Source organism: Pipistrellus kuhlii, unplaced genomic scaffold (genome assembly GCF_014108245.1).
Source record: "Pipistrellus kuhlii isolate mPipKuh1 unplaced genomic scaffold, mPipKuh1.p scaffold_m20_p_2, whole genome shotgun sequence".
NCBI lineage: Eukaryota > Metazoa > Chordata > Mammalia > Chiroptera > Vespertilionidae > Pipistrellus > Pipistrellus kuhlii.
Window position 1 is genome coordinate 36375322 of NW_023425515.1, and position 20279 is coordinate 36395600.

The 20279-nt window shown below is 44.2% G+C and overlaps 1 protein-coding gene across 1 annotated transcript in view; it reads right to left on the bottom strand.

Annotated features, from left to right (window-relative positions):
* Window positions 1–18618, bottom strand: part of KLHL6 (kelch like family member 6) — a 54445-nt gene extending 35827 nt beyond the window's left edge. Inside the window, exon 1 of the mRNA XM_036447212.2 lies at window positions 18186–18618. Coding sequence (XP_036303105.1) covers window positions 18186–18478 — 293 coding nt within the window. The 5' untranslated portion in view covers window positions 18479–18618. The remainder of the gene's footprint in view (window positions 1–18185) is intronic.
* Window positions 18619–20279: the final 1661 nt, after the last annotated feature.

Below are 20279 nucleotides of genomic sequence, written 5' to 3' on the forward strand. Positions count from 1 at the left end.
AAAAAAAGAGCAGATGTGAATTCTGAAATGTTAACAAGCCCCAGCCTGGAACCAGAGGTGCAGTGATGTCATTTGAACTGATGGCCACTCTCTTCAGTCATAAATCCTCTTGGCCAGAGGGGCACAGAGCTGTCTACAGGAGCACACACCTTTTAATGTCACATAGTACTTAGCTTGCTGCCTCCTGATTCCATAAAGAACCCTGCCATCAAAGCAACCACACAATTCCTTCCCAGCTCAGCCTGTCTTCCCGGGAGGCACTGGACAAGTTCACTCTCCCAGCCTCCTCTGTTTGAGTTTGTAGAGCAGCACACCCCATTAGAAACATGATGAGAACCACATGTGCCATTTTAAATTTTCCAGTAACTTTATTTTTTTAAGTAAAAAGAAGTAACATTAATTTTAATACCCTTTATTTAATATACCTCAAATATTATCATTTCATCATCCAATAAATATTTTAAAGTATTAGTGAGATAATTTACATTCTTTTTTTTTTTTCATACTAAGTCTTCAAAATCCTTCCTATGTATTTTATACTTAAAGCACACCTCAATTCAGATGAGCCATGATACAAATGCTTGGTGGCCAGATGTGACTAGTGGCTACAGTATTAGATGGTGCAGCTAGAGAGCATCAGTCATGAACTCTGGAGCTGAGACATCCAGATCCGCAATCATGCCAGAGGGCAAAGTGAGTGTCACCCGCATGAGAGCCACGTACATGAATATGTGAGAAACAGGACATTTAGTGGGAAAGGGTGGGCAGTGAGGATGAGGTCAAATGAAGGGCCTTATTACAGAGTCCCACCAAGGTGCAATTTCAAAATGATATTTCACCTAGAGTGAGGTTTTGAGATTAGTCAAAGTTGAATTTTATTGAATCTGTATAATCTCAAAAAATCCAATGAAAACTGGAAAAGTCTAATAGGTAGATGTTTTAATATTAAATAGAGTAGATATGAAAATTGTCTGATTCAGTGCCTTGCACTCTGAAGGGCTCTTAAAGGAAGCCTTCCCCCTGTGACACAATTACTGGGGTCATCTGGACTCTTGTTGGGGCTGTCACCCAGACCTAGCTTCTGAATTCTCTCTTGGACTTGGTCACTAAATAATATTTTGCCCCAGCTCAGCCCATACCTAACTGGGTTCACCAGGAGCCAACCTTTGTGAGCTAGTGATGTTTTAGGGGCACGAGGGGAGTAGGATTGAAAAGAGGAGGAGAACAAGCAAGACAAACGTTGTATAGAAAGTCATCTTATTTTTTAATATGTTTTTATTGATTTGAGAGAGAGTGGGAGAGGGATGGAGAGATAGAAACATCAGTGAGAGAGAGGTGTCAATCAGCTGCTTCCTAAAAGTATCCCTTCCCCCCAATTACAGATTGAGCCCAAAACCTGGGCATGTGCCTGACTGGGAATTGAACTGGGGACCTCTTGGTTCATGGGTCGAGCTCAACCACTGAGCCACACCAAGCTAGGCTAGAAAGTCATTTTATTCTGCAGGGAACCGCTGAAGAATACTCTCCGGAGCTGTTAAGCTGGATGGACTGTGCTGTGCCAGCACCTGCTGGCATTCTCAGCTGAGGAGGTAAATTCTCAGCACTTCTGGTTTTCAGTGGGTGAGTGTTCATGTGCACAAGCAACGGGGCTCTGGGAGCCTCGGGAGGGGGAGAGAAGACTGCAGGAGTGGCTGTCAGCAGGTGGAGAGGGGGCTGTGGTCTGGTCTAGGCTCTAATGCTAGCTCACTGTGTGACTTTGTACAAGTGAGCAAACCTCAGTTTCCTCCTTTGTGACACAGTTTAATAATAGCCCCTATGCCAGAGAGTTGTTAGAAAGAATAAGTCAGATAATGTACCCAAAGTACCCGATACTCACTAAGGGAAAGCATTTTGGACCAGAGGAGAGGATTCTGGGCAGGCTGGTGAGGGACTCTTGGGGTCGGTGGGTCCATCACATTCTGGCTTGCAACCCTCGATGCCCAAGTCCAGGCCAGTAAGTGGGTGTCAGTCACTGCACAGTGGCCCACCACCCATCCAGAGTAGAGTTAGGGACAGGCTGCACACAAACTGGTCTAGAAATATTAGCGTGGCGCTGGGCACCAAGAACCTCAATAGATGTTCCTGGAAGAGAGAGGAAGGAAGTGCCCTAAAGATAGTCCCTCTCTTGCCTGCTTTAGCTCCCAAACAGCATTTCTCTGCTCTCCTCTGAGACTTTTTCACTGATTTTCTGCCACGTAAATACACTCTCCTGGGCCACAAGTATCAGGCCGAACATAGATAAGGCGAAACTAAGGAGAAACTATGTATTTCTCATGGACCAAACTCTGTGGCCTCTGCCACTCTCCCAGGAGATCCATGGAAACATGTGGGCAAAGCTGGGACCCCATCAATGTGCATAAGCTGGACAAGGTGGGCCACCCTGAAGTTTCCCTTTAATAACAATAATCTTTTACATTTACGTTTATAGCACTTTGTAGGGCAAACAACATTATTTTCTTTGAATATTACACCCATTTTATAGGTGACAGACTGTGGTAGAAGTTAAGTAAATTGCCCAAGACATCACAGGTTGTCAGCAATAAAATGGGGGCCAGAACCTAGGGCTCTGGGCTCTTCGTCTGGAGCTCAACGGGACATGAAACCAAGAAAATCAGCAGGAGTTCAAGGTCATCTTTAGGGGTCAACTGAGTTTCAGCACTGAGTGAACCAGATCAAGCTTTGCTCTCTGAGAACACAGCTGAGTTAGTTGCTGACCATTTCCCCTTAGCTTATACAGGATATAAATAAAAAATTTGTGTGTGCAATAAAAAATACTTTCTAGCCAGACACTGACCAATTCTCATGAGACTCTCGTAAAACAGAGGTAGCTATTAAAATCCTCATTTTACAGTAGAAACAGTCTTGGAGTAGGAAGCCAGTTGCCCAATATTTGAGTCAGCTCGGACCCCAAAATAGAGGTTGGGTGAGTGAGCTTATTTCCCACAACAGCCATGAAGGCATTCCAGGGCCCCAAACACTGCCTGGGCCACACTTCCCTCTGAGCTCTGCAGGCCTCACTTCTTATCTCATCCAGATGTCACCTCCTTAGAGTAGCCCTCATTGACACTGCCCCCACCCAAACAGTCACTCCCTACCATCTTTATCTCCTTTGTTTTTCTTCATAACCTTGTGCTAACTTGAAGTTATATTATATATCTGTTTGTTAACTAGTTTAAGTATTGTCTCCCACTAGAATGTAAGCTGAGTGAAGACATGGGTATGGCCATGCTCACTACTGTAGCTCTAGGGTTAGAACAGTGCCTGTAACCTAGTAGAAATGCAGTAAATATTCAGGGGGGGGAATGAATAACTGAATAAATAAACTAAGAAGTGAATGAATAACCCTAGCTGCTTTGACTCAGTGGATAGAGCATCAGCCTGCAGACTGAAGGGTCCCGGATTCGATACCAGTCAAGGGCATGTGCTGGGGTTGCAAGCTCGATCGCCAGTATGGGGCGTGCAGGAGGCAGCTGATCAATTATTTTCTCTCATCACTAATATTTCCATCTCTCCCTCTTCCTCTCTGAAATCAATAAAATATATATATATATTTTAAAGTGAATGATTAAATGAATTAACTTGTCTTTCCTAGCCCCTGGTGTTTGATTGTGTCAGGAATCTGCACCTCCAAAAGTGAGCAAACACCCCTTGAAGAATGAGGCTGAGGGGGAGCCTGCCTCCTGTGTTCTCCATCCCCACAGAGGACTTGCATCATACCCTCAGGTCCAAGGCCTGGATCTTGAAGAAGACACGCCCACACTGGAACATTCCATTTACAACGTTGGTGAGCTCTCCATGCTCCTGCAGTTCCTAAATGTCACCAGTCCAGAATTTTTCACCCAGCCCAAATGCCCTATGGCTCACGCTCCCCCAGCCTCCACACCTGTCTCTGAACTCTCAGCCTCCTGTACTTCTAACCCCACCTCAGTCCTAAAAACCAATGCCCACCTCCATTCCCTCCCCCACTATCTCATTCCTAGACTGGCTCCACCCGCGTTGCCCCTGCTTTGTTCTTCCTCCAAGGTTCCAGGGGTCCTCAAACTTTTTAAAGTGGGGGCCAGATCACGGTCCCTCAGAGAGCTGGAGGGCCGGACTATATGAACTACTAATTCCTACTGTAACACCTCGGCTGCGCTCACTGCCCAAAAAACCTGGCGGGCAGGATCAGACTCCTCTGCGGGCCGCATGTGGCCTGTGGGCCGTAGTTTGAAGACGCCTGCTCCAAGCCCTTTACCATCCTGGGGAACTAACTCCTCTGCATCAGGGACATATCCTGGGTTGGAGTGGCTGTAACATTGTTTGCAAACTGAGTCAAATTCTACTTAAGAATATGTGTCCTGCCAAAACTGGTTTGGCTCAGTAGATAGAGCGTCGGCCTGTAGACTGAAGGATCCCCGGTTCGATTCTGGTCAAGGACATGTACCTTGGTTGCGGGCACATCCCCAGTAGGAGGTGTGCAGAAGGCAGCTGAATTGATGTTTCTAACTCTCTATCCCTCTCTCTTCCTCTCTGTAAAAAAAATCAATAAAAATATATTTTTAAAAAATAATAATAAAATAAATAAATAATAAAACCCTGTTAAATGCTAAAATTATTTTTTTAAGGAATGTGTGTCCTTATGTATACAAATGGTTAAAATTTTTTAATTAAAAAAATTGAATTAATGTGCTGCTTAATGAACACTATCATTAAGAAAGGATTATTGGCCAAAACTGGTTTGACTCAGCAGATAGAGCGTGGGCCTGTGAACTGAAAGGTCCCAGGTTCGATTCCGGTCAAGGGCACGTACCTTGGTTGCAGGCACATCCCCAGTAGGGAGTGTGCAAGAGGCAGCTGATCAATGATTCTCTCTCATCCATGTTTCTAACTCTCTGACCCTCTCTCTTCCTCTCTGTAAAAAAAAACAATAATATATATATATAAAAAAGAAAGGATTATTGGATATAAACCTAATGTGAAAAAACGATCGAAAGGGTTTTCACTGCCAAGAAAGAAAGCAAGGAGTCAGCAGATGCAAAGGTGACCTACAGTGCACTGACATCATTGTCTATGATCCCAGCACCTCTAATCTGAAAGCTAGGACTATGAATTGTATTAAGCTCACCAAAATCTCACTCATAATTTGTTTGCAAACCAAAATTTAAGAACCATTGCCCTACAGAGAGATCACCTCACTTCCCAACACAAGGGCCCCTTGGCTCACCCTGAGAATGAGGGTATTAGACAAAGGTCCAGGTGCAAGGGAACAGTGGACAGGAAGCAGACAGGCCCTTGAAAGCCCTGCCTCCCGGTGGATTGTCCCTTTTGTCTTCTGAGATTCACTTCTAAAATTTCACCAGGCCTGGGGCTGCATCACAAATTGTAGGGAGGAGGGAGTAAGGAGATTCAGATGGAAGCAGACCTTGTCCTGGCCTCTTAAGTCTTTCTCTAGTTTGGCTGCATAGATAGAACCCCTGCAGCTTAAAGTCAAGTAACATTGTTCATGAGAGCTCATTCTGAAACAGGATGACATGGCAAAGCCTTACTAGTAATAATGTGCAATTATCTGTTCTTACTGCCTGTGCACATGCAAATTCCACACCCTTGGAGGATGCTTTCAGAAAAGCACTTAGGGGTTCATGGCCATCTCTCTTTCCTACACCAGAGACATGACTAACAGCACTCTGCCATCTCTCTCCAAGACCTGAAGGCAGCTCCTTGAATCAATCCCTGCTGCCGGCTGAGTCTTTGTTCCAAACTGAGAGAGGAGCTGGAACTCCAAAGCTGCCGTCGCCTGACTCTGAACACCATCAGACCTCAAAAGAACTGCCTTCTGCCAAAACCAATTTGGCTCAGTGGATAGAGCATCAGCCTGCGGACTGAAAGGTCCCAGGTTCGATTCCGGTCAAGGGCATATACTTGGTTGTGGGCACATCCCCAGTAGGGGGTGTGCAGGAAGCAGCTGATCTAGGAGATGTTTCTAGCTTTCTATCCCTCTCCCTTCCTCTCTGTGAAAAATCAATAAAAATATATATATATATTTTTTAAAAGTGCCTTCTGCCAAGCTCCTTGCCCAACTTCACCATCCTTTAAGGCAGCGTTTTTCAACCGCTGTTCCGCGGCACACTAGTGTGCCGCGAGATGTTGCCTGGTGTGCCATAGGTGCAGACAAGACAAGAATTTTATAATTTTTCACTATTTTGTTTACTTAATATTTCATAATAAAGTAATTATAAAATACTTTCTTTGTGTTTATTTGATTCCTATTCAAGAGAAGTACTTTATATATAGTCAATATAGGCACAGAGTTAAATTTTTTAACATTTTCTAATGGTGGTGTGCCTCGTGATTTTTTTCATGAAACAAGTGTGCCTTTGCCCAAAAAAGGTTGAAAAACACTGCTTTAAGGACACTGCTCAGGCACCTTGTGGGGACCAGAACTCCAGCCATGTTCCTATAGAACCAGAGTCCCTCTCACCCACTGGCCTATTGCAGAAACCTCAGCATGTCATGTAACTCGGCCCATCCAAGTTTATGAGAGAAAGCAGGGCTTGTTCTGTCCTGCAAACCCAGGATAGAACATCAATCACAACAAAGCTTGAGGTTAGGATTCCACAATGATTCAGCCGCAGAAATAATGGGCACCTCTTATTTTGCCTGCCCAACATTTTTCCCCATTGTTTAGTAGGAGCACTCAGATTTTCCTTTGGGAACTGTCCCTCTTCCAACATCAGTCTGGGGAGTCTAGATGGAGCTGGTACCATTTCTTAGACCAGGGATGAGCACGGTCCAAGTCACATATTATGCCTCCCAAGCCAAAGTGATTGAGTCAGTCGAAACTGGTTTGGCTCAGTGGATAGAGCGTCGGTCTGTGGACTGAAAGGTCCCAGGTTCTATTCTGGTCAAGGGCATGTACATTGGTTGCAGGCACATCCCTAGTAGGGATGTGCAGGAGGCGGCTGTTCGATGTTTCTCTCTCATCGACGTTTCTGGCTCTCTATTCCTCAACCTTTCTCTCTGTGGAAAATCAATAAAAATATTTTTAAAAAGAAAAGTGATTGAGTCATGTTTTGGCACAGGAAAAAATTGGTCCAAGTGAGGCCCATTTTAGAACTTTCTCTGGAATTAATTGGGAAAGAGAAGGTCTCTTCCCACTGGAATCGCTGAGCTGGGAGGAATAAAAGTCTAGAGCTGCTGAATCTCTTTCTGCCTCCATGTGTGGGGACCCTCCCTGGGAGAGGGTCTACTTCAACACAGAGGGAAGTAGAGCCAAGATCTTCAGAGAGAAACTGAGTCCGGTGACATTATTTGAGTACAAGGATCCAATTAGGCCTGAAATCAATACTCCTGGACATTTAAATTAGGTGAGCAAATAATTGTTTTTATTCTTAAATCAGTTTGGTCTGAGTATATCTGCCATTTGGAATGCAGAATCCTGACTGGTACACCTGACAGGAGAAACCCTGAACAACAAATGGGCCTAAATGCCAAAGAAGATTGTCTAAAAAGTGCCAGGAAAAGAAATGTTAAAATACTCTCAATGCTGGCATAGAAGGCCGTTCACAGTCTTGTCTGTCCCCTTCCCCTCCCATCGTATGCCTCTGTTACATCAACACCCTTGGGCTCCAGATAGGTTTTTCTATGTACGTTCTCTTGAGTCTATTTTTTAATATGTCTCCTCTTCTATTAGATTATAAAGCATCTGAAGGGCAGGGTTGTATTTTATTTCTCTCTTAATTCTTATTTACTGGGCCACAGTACACACTTAATGTTTGTTGGATGGATGGATGGATGGATGGATGGATGGATGGATGGATGGATGGATAGGTGCACCCATCTGCACATACAGTGCAATCCTGTACTTCAAGTAGGCCAAGAGGATTTTTTTATTTTACCCCACACTCTCCAATCACACATTTCTCCTCTAACTACCATGAGAATAAGTAATGAGGAGCTCCAAGACAGAGTGACCAGGAACGAAGCATATGTGTGGAGAACTGTATTACCTAGTAATTCTCAAAACTGGTACCCCAGGCCCAGGATGTTTATCCCAAGCTCTCCTGCCTGAGATTTTACATTATAAAACACTAGAGGCCTGATGCATGAAATTCGTGCAAGGGTAGGCCTTCCTGGAATAATGTGAACCATTTGGTTCATGTGTGTGTGTGTGTGTGTATGTGTGTGTGTGTGTGTGTGTGGCAGTTTTTAAGTTATTAGTTTTTCAAATCAGTACTTTTTAATGGAAACATGACCAAAAACCTGTCACAGAATTTTGAGACCATTAAAATAACAGAGTTTAATGAGGTTGTGTGTGTGTGTGGGGGGGGGGGGGGGAGATTAAGGCCTTCCTCCCACCGCACCAGCTTCCCTCTGGCACCCAGGACCCAGGGAGGGACCCAGGCTTCCCTAGTAGCAGGAGATCCCACCTAATTAGCATATTATGCTTTTATTATTATAGATGGGGTGGTTCTTCACCTTTAATTTGCTTTTGTTCATCTTCTACCTCCTTGCTGGAGATGAAACCTGGCTTCCCCTAACAAAACGCCACTTCCCTCACAGCCTCTTCAGCGATGTCTGGTCTGATTCTCACTTCCCACTAAGCAGGGAGCTGGATCAGCATTGTGCTCACTGTCCACTGCCACATCCTGGCCAGGCTGTTGCCCTGAGGCTCCTTATCACCGTCTTTTTCACCCCAGCCATGCCCCCATGCTGGATTTCTTACGACCTCCCAGTCATTCATTATCCAGAAGCCAAAGACCAACCTCTGCTTAAAGATTTTTATGAGCATTCCCTGATTCTGACCACTCAGGGATGCATGAACCTGCGCTGGTCCGTCTTCTCCCCCAAGTATGCAAATGTTGGCGCTTCCTCAGGCATAGATGTTATCCCTATTGTGATACATGTATTCCAGACTTATCCCTCTGCCAGCAACCACAGAGCAGTCTGTACTGCCAAGCCTGTTTTTCACCCAGAGAAAAGGGGGAGGAAGATAGGAGATCCTCCAGCCAGGGAGGAGTTTTATTTTTTATTTTTTAAAAATATTTTTTATTGATTTTCCACAGAGAGGAAGGGAGAGGGATAGAGAGCCAGAAACATCGATGAGAGAGAAACATCGACCAGCTGCCCCCCGCCCACCCTCTACCAGGGATGTGCCCACAACCAAGGCACATGCCCTTGACCGGAATCTAACCTGGGACCCTTCAGTCCACAGACCAACACTCTATCCACTGAGCCAAACTGGTTACAGCTAGGGAGGAATTTTAAAGCCAGAGGTGAAAAAGCAGCCACCAAGGTTGGCCTACATTCAGAGGTGCCCAGGCGGGGGCCTGCTACACTCACCAAGCCTTGCACCATAATGTTTCTATTTCTAATTGGTTCTACCAGACAGAACTTTTAATAATTTTAACCGAGATCTCAGATCACTTTCCTGCTTATAAACCCTCCCAAGGCTTCCCACTGCCTATAAGATACATTTCAAACACTTCATCTTGACCCAATAAAATCTTTCAAGGTCTGACCCTGCCCATTCTTCAGCTTTATTGGTCCAGACATATCCTTTACTCCAGCCCTGCTCTTCTGCTCTGGTTCCCATGCTCACATTGCATGATATCTTCCCAGATGAGTATTCTTTCGCCTGGAATGCTGCCTGCCTTCTCTACTTTATTTGGTCTCTTCTGGCCAATGCCTATTCATCCCCTAACACTCCATTCAGCTATTACCTCTTTCAGGAAGACTTCTCTGACTGCTTTCTCTCCAGTCTGATTTAATAAGTAAAGCTTCATCATAGCACTTATCACCTTTGACTGAAACGCTAATTTATACCTGTCTTTCTCCACTAAGTGACTATGATTTCAAGGTCAAGCAGAAACCATAACTCATTCATCTTTGTAGACTCATTACCTGGCATAGAGTAGGCACTTAACAGATTCATGTCAATTAAATGAATACATCAATGGATAGATAAATGGAATTTCACTAACCCCACTCAGCACTACTACTGAAAGCTTAATATTTTGTGCCACTCCCTCCACCTAGACATTTGCACCTTAAGATAGGTGAGAAGTTATATACACTAAGTGGTCAGATTGTTATGATCAATGCATAATAATTTGGCCAGTCTGTGTGTGTGTGTGTGTGTGTGTGTGTGTGTGTGTGTGTGTGTGTGTATAAAGCCTGGTGCATGAATTTGTGCATGGGTGAGGTCCGACCAGCCTGGCTAGGGCGTGGGGTGGACATGGGCAGCTGGCCGGCCTGCCTGCTGGTTGAACTCCTGGTCAAAGGAACAATTGCATATTAGCCTTTTCTTTTATTATATAGGATATACACTGAGTGGTCAGATTATTATGCATTCAGAGATCATAGTAATCTCTCCATTCAGTGTAAATGACCCATTATTACTCAATTAAAGGCCAAATCACTGGTGGTATACTGAAGAAGTCTGGAAAGAGTGTAGATTTTCATAGCAATTACTAAGAATCCCCTTCCCCTCCATCTCCAGTTAATTTGTTAATGAGATAGACATCTTCTGCCAACCCAGTCTGCTATCCTGAGCTTTGAGGATACTGCCAGTTACCTAGAACTTTGCTAAATTTCCTAATCTCCATTCTCTTTGTCTTGTGTGTGTATGTGTGTGTGTGTTATATTCATTAACCACACCTTCCAGGAATTATTCACTGGACATCTGTCCCTCCCTTAATTCCCTAACACCAAAATGCCCTTGATATCCAGCTCCTTATAAGGCTGAACTTACTCTACATAAAACACATCCTGATCTCTTTTAAAAAAAAAAAAAAAAAAAAACACACACAACAAACTAACAAAAACAAAAAACACCATTTTTATTGTTTTCAGAGAGGAAAGGAGAAAGAGATAGAAACATCAATGATGAGAGAGAATTATCAATTGGCTGCCTCCTGCACGCCCCCAACTGGGGATCAAGCCCATAACCCAAGCATGTGCCCTTTACCAGAATCGAACCTGGGACCCTTCAGTTCGCAAGCCAACACTCTATCCACTGAGCCAAACCAGCTAGCGCCCATCATGATCTCTAGAATGCCAGTCAGCTCTTACTTGTCCCTGGACCTAAATCATTATATGTAAACCTGCTGGTGGTTAATCTTATAGCCCACCAGAAAGAGCTATGATGCAATTTTTGGGTTGATTGGGGGTTTGTTTCTTCTTTTAATATATTTTTATTGTTGATAGTATTATAGATATCTCCCATTTCCCCCTTTACCCTAACTCCTTCCAGTCCATGCTCACCCACCTCCCCAGATCTTCACTAGGGTTGATTGTGTTTTAAAGTCATAGAGTATCAACACTTCTTTAATTATTGTGGCTTTTTTCAGGTTTCCATGAAAAAGTTTAATGTAATAAAAGAATGCTTACCCTTAGCTGGTTTAGAACATATAGGTTGCCTAAATAATATTCCTTCAAAGTAAGGGAGACTTATCTGTTTACAGAAATAGCTTCTCCAAAAGAATGTAAGGTGGCTTATAGTAAAGCAGCAGAAATATGATAAAATACAAAACAATAAGATAAGAAATAAGGCCCAGCCCTAACTGGTTTGGCTCAGTAGATAAAGCGTTGGCCTGCAGACTAAAGGGTCCCAAGTTCGATTCCAGTTAAGGGCATGTACCTTGGTTGTGGGCACATTCCCAGTAGGTTTGCAGGAAGCAGCTAATGGATGTTTCTCTCTAATCAGTGTTTTTTAACTCTCTCCCTTACTCTCTGTAAAAAAATCAATAAAATATATTTTAGGAAAAAAAAGAAATAAGGCCCAGCCATGGTGGCTTAGTGGTCAAGCATTGACCTATGAACTAGGAGGTCACAGCTCAATTCCCAGTCAGGGCATATGCCCAGGTTACAGGCCTGATCCCCAGTCATGCAGGAGGCAGCCGATCAATGATTTTCTCTCATCATTGATGTTTCTATCTCTCTCTCCTACTCCCTTCCTCTCTGAAATCAATAAAGATATTTTTTAAAAGATAAAAAATAAGTAATTAAAGTTGGAGGAGAATATAACACTGAAACCTAGACTTAAAAAAAAAAAAGTGCCAATGCAATGAGCTTCCTGATAGCCAAAGCAAAATAAAAGTATAATAAATTGACTAATAAAAGAAAATAAACCAGGGTTTGCTATCCCTCTGTAAAGAACATTTGTTTTCCTTTTGTCCAATGCCTTCCCCTTCTGGGTAATATTCTGGTTCAAAGGGTGCACACACACACCCTCAAGTCTTTGGCCAAAGGTGGACTCTTGAATCAAGCTGGACTGATCATTGTGCCCCATCTCCCTGGCACAGTGATTGGTCTAAGATTGGGTAATTGAATGGAGCTGGGCCAATCAGAGTCTTTCTCTGGGGTTTAAAACTGAAGCTAGCCCTCCAGTTTCTCTCTGGAATCAAAGTTTCAGAGCTGCCAACAGGCAAACTCCCAAACATGTGGCAGATCCATCTGAGAAACGCCACCTGAAAGAGAAGCTGAATGAAGGTGGAGAGAAAGCCCTTGACTGCATTCAAGGCCCTGGTTCCTCTTCCCCCTGGGCTTCGCTGCCTCCTGGCTCTTCATATGATTTGGTTATGTGGCCAGATATCTTCCTCTTTTGCCTGAGCTGATTTAAGTTGAGTTCCTATCACTTACAACCAAAAGAATGCTGACTAATATAGAGTATTGAACAATGTGATCTTGTTGAGCTCCAAGGCAGTTTTACAAAAAGCACAGAACTGCACTGGGCCAGCTTTTCCCAAGGACTGTTTGATGTTTACTATATTAGAATCTAATTCTGTAAAGACATTTTTCATGCAGGGATGGTACATATCCATGCCCTTGATGCAGGGATAAAGCTCAGAACTTGATATACTCATGACAAAAGTATTTCTCTGTTGTGTTTTAGTGGAGAGCTGCATGAAACATTATTCAAAAGAGAAGACTGCTCTGGCTAGTTTGTTCAGTGGGTAGAGCATAAGCTTGCAGACTGAAGGGTCCCGGGTTCAATTTCGGTCAAGGACACCTGCCTGAGTTGTGGGCTGAATCCCCAGTGGGGAGTGTACAGGAGGCAGCTGATCAATGATACTCTTTCATCATTGATGTTTCTATCACTCCCTCTCTCTTCCTCTCTGAAATAAAAATTTTAAAAAAAAAATTATAAAAAAAATAAAGAGAAAACTAGATTTTCTGGTCTTAATTGAAAGAAGATTCACATGCCCTAAACACCAGGGATGGAGATGACATTTTATTGAAAATTCAAAGGACCTGATTGCACTTCCACCCTGGGGCTGCAACCCCACTGAGAAGACCTTTTTGGGGATTGGAAGGCAGATCAAGGATCATAGATCTATAGAACTTACATATAACCACCTTAGTGGTTCTGCCAAAAAGAAAATATTAAAAATATAAAATACAGAGCCCAATGCTAAAAGTACAAACAGTAGTTCACTGGAGTTTGCCAGGCATACCAATTGTGGCAGTAGCAATTCTCAACACTTTTGCCATTATCGAGGTTTTTAATCCAGACCCAGAAGGCCTTAACTCATTCTTGTTTTCCTTTACATTAATTCTATCACCTACACTTGCTGGCTCCTTTTTAGACACCTTACATATTATAGAGGAAAAAACCAAAGGATTACAACATCTAAACTCGCCGAAACCGGTTTGGCTCAGTGAATAGAGCTTCAGCCTGTGGACTGAAGGGTTCCGGGTTCGATTCTGGTCAAGGATATGTACGGTACCTTGGTTGCAGGCACATCCCCAGTAGGAGGCATGCAGGAGGCAGCTGATCAATGTTTCTAACTCTCTATCCCTCTCACTTCCTCTCTGTAAAAAAAAAAAAAAATCAATAAAATATATATTTTTTAAAAAGAATAATCTCTCACTTCCTGCCATCCAGTAATTGGTTAATATATAATAATGATTAATAGATTGTGTCCACAATACCCTCCCCAGTCCTAGCCTCATGTTTGATTTTTGTAGCAAGTAGTCAAAGTCCCCTCATCATATCCTCAGGGAACCAAACCCGGAGACAAGTACTGAGGTACAAGGCAGGGACCAAGCCCAGGCAGGGATTTCAACATTGACTGCAACAAAGGAGCTTACTATTGACTCAGCCTAGAAGCTTTTATAGTTATGTAAGAGAAGCCAGTCTTCAGTAAGCCTAAGGACCCCTCTTTTTATCACCAGGACTCCCCTCCCTCTGTCCACTCTGGGAATCATGACATGGTTGCTCTCACAGGTCAACATCATGTATGGAGTGTGTCATAGTCATCAGTGAGTTCCTCTCCCACCAAGTGGAGAGAACCCCTGGTCTGAACGGAGACCCTTTGGAAGGTGGCCCGAACATACTTGAACTCCTTGGCATTTGGCTCTCTGACATTTAAGGTATGTTATGAGCTACTTTCAAAGCTTTGTTCACCCTCACCCTTTTCTCAGTCTCAACTCTACATATTTTCCCAACTTCCTCATTCCACTTGAAACTTTTGAATAGGCTCTCGAAGGGAACTACTTCGTCTTTGTTTACTGCCGCCATGGTTTTCTTTTTCTTTTCTTTTTTTAAATATATTTTATTGATTTTTTACAGAGAGGAAGGGAGAGATACAGAGAGTTAGAAACATTGATGAGAGAGAGTCATCGATCAGCTGTCTCTTGCACACCCCCTATTGGGGATATGCACGCAACCAAGGTACATGCCCTTGACCAGAATCGAACCCATGACCTTTCAATCCGCAGATCGATGCTCTATCCACTGAGCCAAACCAGTTTCGGCTGCTGCCATGGTTTTCATATGCAGTTAGATAACAGTTGGGCAGCGGGCCCAGAAAACATGTATAGGGTGATGGAAGTGAGGAAGATTCTGGAGGGAAATGGGACTGGTGGGTTTTCTGGTTCATTGGACCACGTGAAAGATTATTATGGAGAGGCTGTGAACAAATGACATCCCCAAAGCAAATGGAAAAAGTGAATTGTTAACTTCAGGAAAAGCAAAAGATTTGCAAGAAAGAAAATGTAATCATATCACACAATTTGGCTCAACAGAAAACAATGTTTTTAAGGACATAATGTAAACTCTTAATTACAAATTTATCAAAAAAGGTGATAATATTATATTAAGAGATTATAGAGAAGTAAAGTGTATGGTAAAAGAATTAAGTATAAGTGCTAAGTTCTTATTAGACATACTAGGAATTCATAAACATCTAACGCTGATAAATCAAGAAAGAGCAATATAAGCATATTTGGTAGAAATGTAAATTTGCTATCAAAATAAACAGATAAATGTTGAAAATGGTGGGGCGTGGTGGACATATTTGTGAAAATACTGGGGTAAAGGAGGTGAAGATAAATTTTTGTTTTTTTTATGATAAGCCTTTAAGTACTATTTAGCTCTGATAACTACTTGCATGTAATACTTTGATAAAAATAAATTTTAACTTTAAAAAATATGTGAACCTTTGAAAGGCTATGAAGAGACAATTCACAGAAAAAGAACTTCTTTAAAATAAGAGAAATGCAAATTAAAGCTACATTGAAGCTACTGTTTCTCATCAACCAAACTGAGGGGGGGAAATCCAAGTTTGAGGCCATCCTCTTTTGGCAAGACTGTGGGGAGTATAAAACGATAGAACCGGGTAATAGCCACTATGAGTGCAGATGAATTTCTCGTTGATTCAGCAAACCCTCCTCTAGAAACGTACCCCAGTCACTCTTGAGTGCCAGTGAAATGACATGTGTCTAAGGTTATTCATTACAATACTGTTTGTAAAAGCAAGGGATTGAAAACAACCCAAATGCCTGTCAGTAGGTGACTGATTAAATAAATTATGGTTCCATCACTCAGGGAACATATTTATGTTCTCAATGAATAAAGCTTTATTTAAACACACACACACACACACACACACATAATTTTACAAGCAGCTTCCAGGCCCACCTCAGCTCCGAGGGCTGTCGGTGCCTCTCATACAAAGCAAACACTCTGCCCTTTCAAAGGCGGAGCATAGAGGGAACTTGGCGCTCCACCCCTTTCAAAATCTTAGAAACAAAGCAAACGGGCAGTGAGGCAATGTCAGAGTTAGCGTGGGTCCAGGTTCAGATCCCTCTTGGCGCTTTGTTAACTGAGACCCAGGCCTTGGTTCCTCATCTGTACGCAAGGGCGACATTCCCTCCCTCCCCAGGTCCTTGTGGGACAGTGTAGGGGGCACCGGGGCCTGGCCCGAAATGAATGCTGAACAGCAGAAGTTGTTACTAGAAGAACCAGCAAAAGGAGTCTGTCTCCAGGATTAATGTGTTCAGGAGAAGAGGACAACCATCTTGGAAATACCAAGGTCAGAATCAAGGCCCTGCAATGAAGAAAAGAGTAGAAGGGATTTCCCTTCATGACCAGGCAGCTTTGGAAGAGACTCTCCAACCACAGGCAGAAGTGCCATGTGGGCACCTCCAGCTTCTCCTTGCCTTCACCTCCTCAGGGGACTGGCAGAGTCTCTTCTTCCCTAAGCAGCCTACACAGAAGGATGGGGAGGACTGAGCACACACACACCCTTGGTTTAGGATGAGAATCCCAAGGATCAGAGAAGCCACCGATGTACTCAAGAACACACAGCCAGCAGTCCTGTGCCACAGCTGGCAGGAACTGCCAATCGGGTATACATTTTATGATAGCGTTTTCCAGCGCTCAAAAGAGAAAGAAACATTCTCAAAGTGAGTCCTGGGGCCACAGAGCTAAGCTAGCTTTCATTCACTTCGCAATGAGGTTGTGATCCATGTGAAAGCATGTGGTCAATATTGATGGAGTAAGTGATGTGTTTATCATGTCAACCCATCGTTACCGCCGGGCCTATGCTTTACTTTTTATATGCTTCCTGTGGAATGAAGCCCAAAACTTAGTAGCAGTTTGTGCTGGAGTAAAAACAAGTATTTCCAGAACGTGCCCAATCCTGCTCCAACAACGGCCAGATATGTAATAACTGGGTTGCCATTTCCTCCTCGGTAAGAGGGCACATCAGCCGCCTTCATGGTGCTGCTGCAAAAATAAAATCAGGTGGCTGTCTGTCTGGCACTTAGCAAGCACCACTTCCCACAAGCCCAGCCCTCCTCTTGCCTTGTCTGCAGATGGGGTTTAATCAGTTCCACAACAACCTCCTCACCCTGTTCTTTGAATTCCAACGAAAAATATTCTCTTAAGCATCTCAAAAAAAATTTTTTTAAAGAAAGCACTTTGATGATATGTACAAAGGTAAATGGTTTTTCATTTCCTCAGCCAGAAACAAGAGTGAAGGACAATCTCTTTGAGAATATTTATAAGGCTATTTCTTTTTCAAATCCCCCAAAATAGCTCTTCATCCATATTTCCTTGGGGGACCTGTTCCCATCGTGACTACATTAATCTGGATCAGGTGGATCCACTGGGTTCCTGATTCTCCCCCATTCCTACCCTAGGCATCTGCTTATGGTAGCCACTCAATAATTGGTTCTTAGTTCCACCAAGCAGAAGGAGGTGACAAATCTCCACAGTTACAGTGAGCATCTACTATACACTAGGCGAGTGTGTCTCAGATTATCACAACAATCCCATCCTGCAGACAACAAAACAGAAACTTGGAGCAGTGAGTGACTTGCATGAAGTCCCATGGTCAGGAAGGGGCAGAGTGGCATGCAGCCCAGGCCTCCGACTTGGTTGTAAGTAGGAGCCTCTCTCTCCTAAAGCACCTTTGCAACAGCTCTCCCTTCCCACCCACCCCCTCAGCACACACAGAAATCCCTGATTTTCAGCAAGTCATTTGAAAACTGCACAAGAGGGGCCCTATCCTTTTTTCTACCTCCACTGGTGAAAAATACAACATCATGTTTCCAACATACTCGTCAGACCAAAGCGGGTGGGAAATCCCCATGACTTCGGTAATTTTCCATCCTCGGGAACAAGGACATATCACACAGAAGGTTTACCAAAATAGATAAACATTGCTTTGAAGTAACACTAATCTCTTTTAACATGGCTTACGTTCTAAAAATCTAAGGTTGGATGGCTTTCGTTCTTATATCTTGACTAGACACACAAGCCTACCTAGATAGACAAGCCATAACTTCAACAGCCAACTCGTTAGGCTGGGCTCTCGCATGGACACAGAGATTCCCGATAACTCACGCCCCAACGTGACCCCGGCCTGAGGCGGGCTGACCTGAAATAGTTGCTGGCCGCAGCAAGCACCACGCGGTGGCAGGAGAATTCCTGGATGTCCACACACAAGATGACATCTGTCAGAGCGTTCTCCACGCGGAGGGTCTCCAGGCCGTTCTGCAGAATCAAGGAGAGTCCCGTGTCGTCAAATTTTGCCTTATCACCGTTTAAGATTTCCACCAGGTCTCCCCTCTTCTGGGAGGGTTCGTCCGCAGGAGGTGCCAGTGGCTCTTCCAAACTCTTCTCCACCACGTCACCCATAGCCCAGATGCCCCTTTGTCCTGCCATCAACATCCAGACTGGAGAAGCGCCCAAGTTTCAGGCAGGTCACATTGCAGAAGCTGAGCGGATTTCCTGTGTAAGGGCCCTGCACTTATCACCAGCTGTCACACACGCATAACAGGAAGTCTCGCACTTTCTCATCCTGTTACTACAAACGCCAAGAATGTCTATTCTTCTTCTTTCTGCGGATATTCACAGGGAGGGTGGACGTTACTTAGAACGGGGTGTGTAGGAAGGGGCTCCGGGAGGGAAGGGGTGGCTTCTTGGTGTGGTTCAGCTATTTTGGTCCATCTCCCCCCTCATATCCGTAAGCAGGAAGCCTCTGGTTCTGGTTATTACATCTGGTGCTCCTGGTGCTTCTGCAACTGAAGCTGTCCATGAGGAGATGGGTAGGGGGCGCTCTGCAGTTCTCCACCCGCCATCCTCCCAGGAGTCTAAGACCCCACGGTGAGCCCCACAGAGTCTCTTGGGAACCTTGGAAAACATGCTTATCGCTGGCATTCTCATTCCTATCAGGCACTGCACATCTTCAGTCTTTGCCTTCTTCCCTGCTCAGGGGAAAACAATGTCATGGCAAATGTTAACATTCCCCTCCCCCCTTTCCAAAATGTCTGTTGTTTTAGATATGCGGGGCAGAGGAGTTGTCTCCGGAAACTCCATCCCCAGGGTCTTCTCTCTCAGAAGACCAATCAGGATAAATCTTCGGATTGCCCTTAGCGAGTCTCTAATCAGCCTGATCTCACCCAGCATCTATTGGTCAAGCATCTATTATAGTAGTGAATCATGAAGCATTTCCATTACCCCTGCAGGTCTCCACTGAATAGTAATACTACCTTTTATTATTATTTTTTAATATATTTTATTGATTTTACACAGAGAGGAATTGAGAGGGACAGAGAGCTAGAAACGTCGATGAGAGAGAAACACCGACCAGCTGCCTCTTGCACACTCCCCACTGGGGATGTGCCCACAACCAAGGTACATGCCCTTGACCGGAATTGAACCCGGGACTTTTCAGTCCGCAGGCCGATGCTCTATCCACTGAGCCAAACCGGTCCCGGCAATACTACCTTTTATTATTCAACTTCCACTGTATCCTAGGGCAGCTCTAGAAGTTAGTGTATTTCAATCTTTGTAACAACCCACTGCGGGTAGACAGGACTTTCCTCGTTTTACAGCTAAGGAAACTGAAGCTCTGCTCCAGGGAGTGGCAGGGCCCCGTTTCATTGGGCTCCAAGGCCACTCTTTTCTCCGCCACCATCAGGCTCTCAGAGCTGCAACATCATGCTGACCCTCACTCCTGAGTCTCCCGCGGAGAGAACTGTAAGGCCTGCCTGCCATGGCTGCACTATCCTGGGGCCTTTCAGTCTCACTCCTACTCTCACTCGCCTTCTAGATGTGGGGAGCACTACCAGGCCTCCTGATCCACAGGAGTTCGATCCTCTCCCTGTCCTGCTCCAGGAGTCCTGATTGTGCCTCAGTTCTCCGCTCCCACAGATAGTTACTCTTAAAATCAGGATCTTTGGCCCTACCTGGTTTGGCTCAGTGAATAGAGCATCGGCCTGCAAACCAGGTTCAATTCAGGTCAAGGGCACATGCCCGGGTTTTGGGCTCAATCCCCAGTAGGAGGCATGCAGGAGGCAACAGATCAATGATTCTCTCTCAACACTAAAGTTTCTATCTCTCTCTCCGTCTTCTTTCCTCTCTAAAATCAATAAAAATATTTTTATAGGCATACATTCCCATTATCCTATCTAATAAAAAGATAATATGCAAATTGACCATACCTCTGCTACACCCACAAGCTATGCCC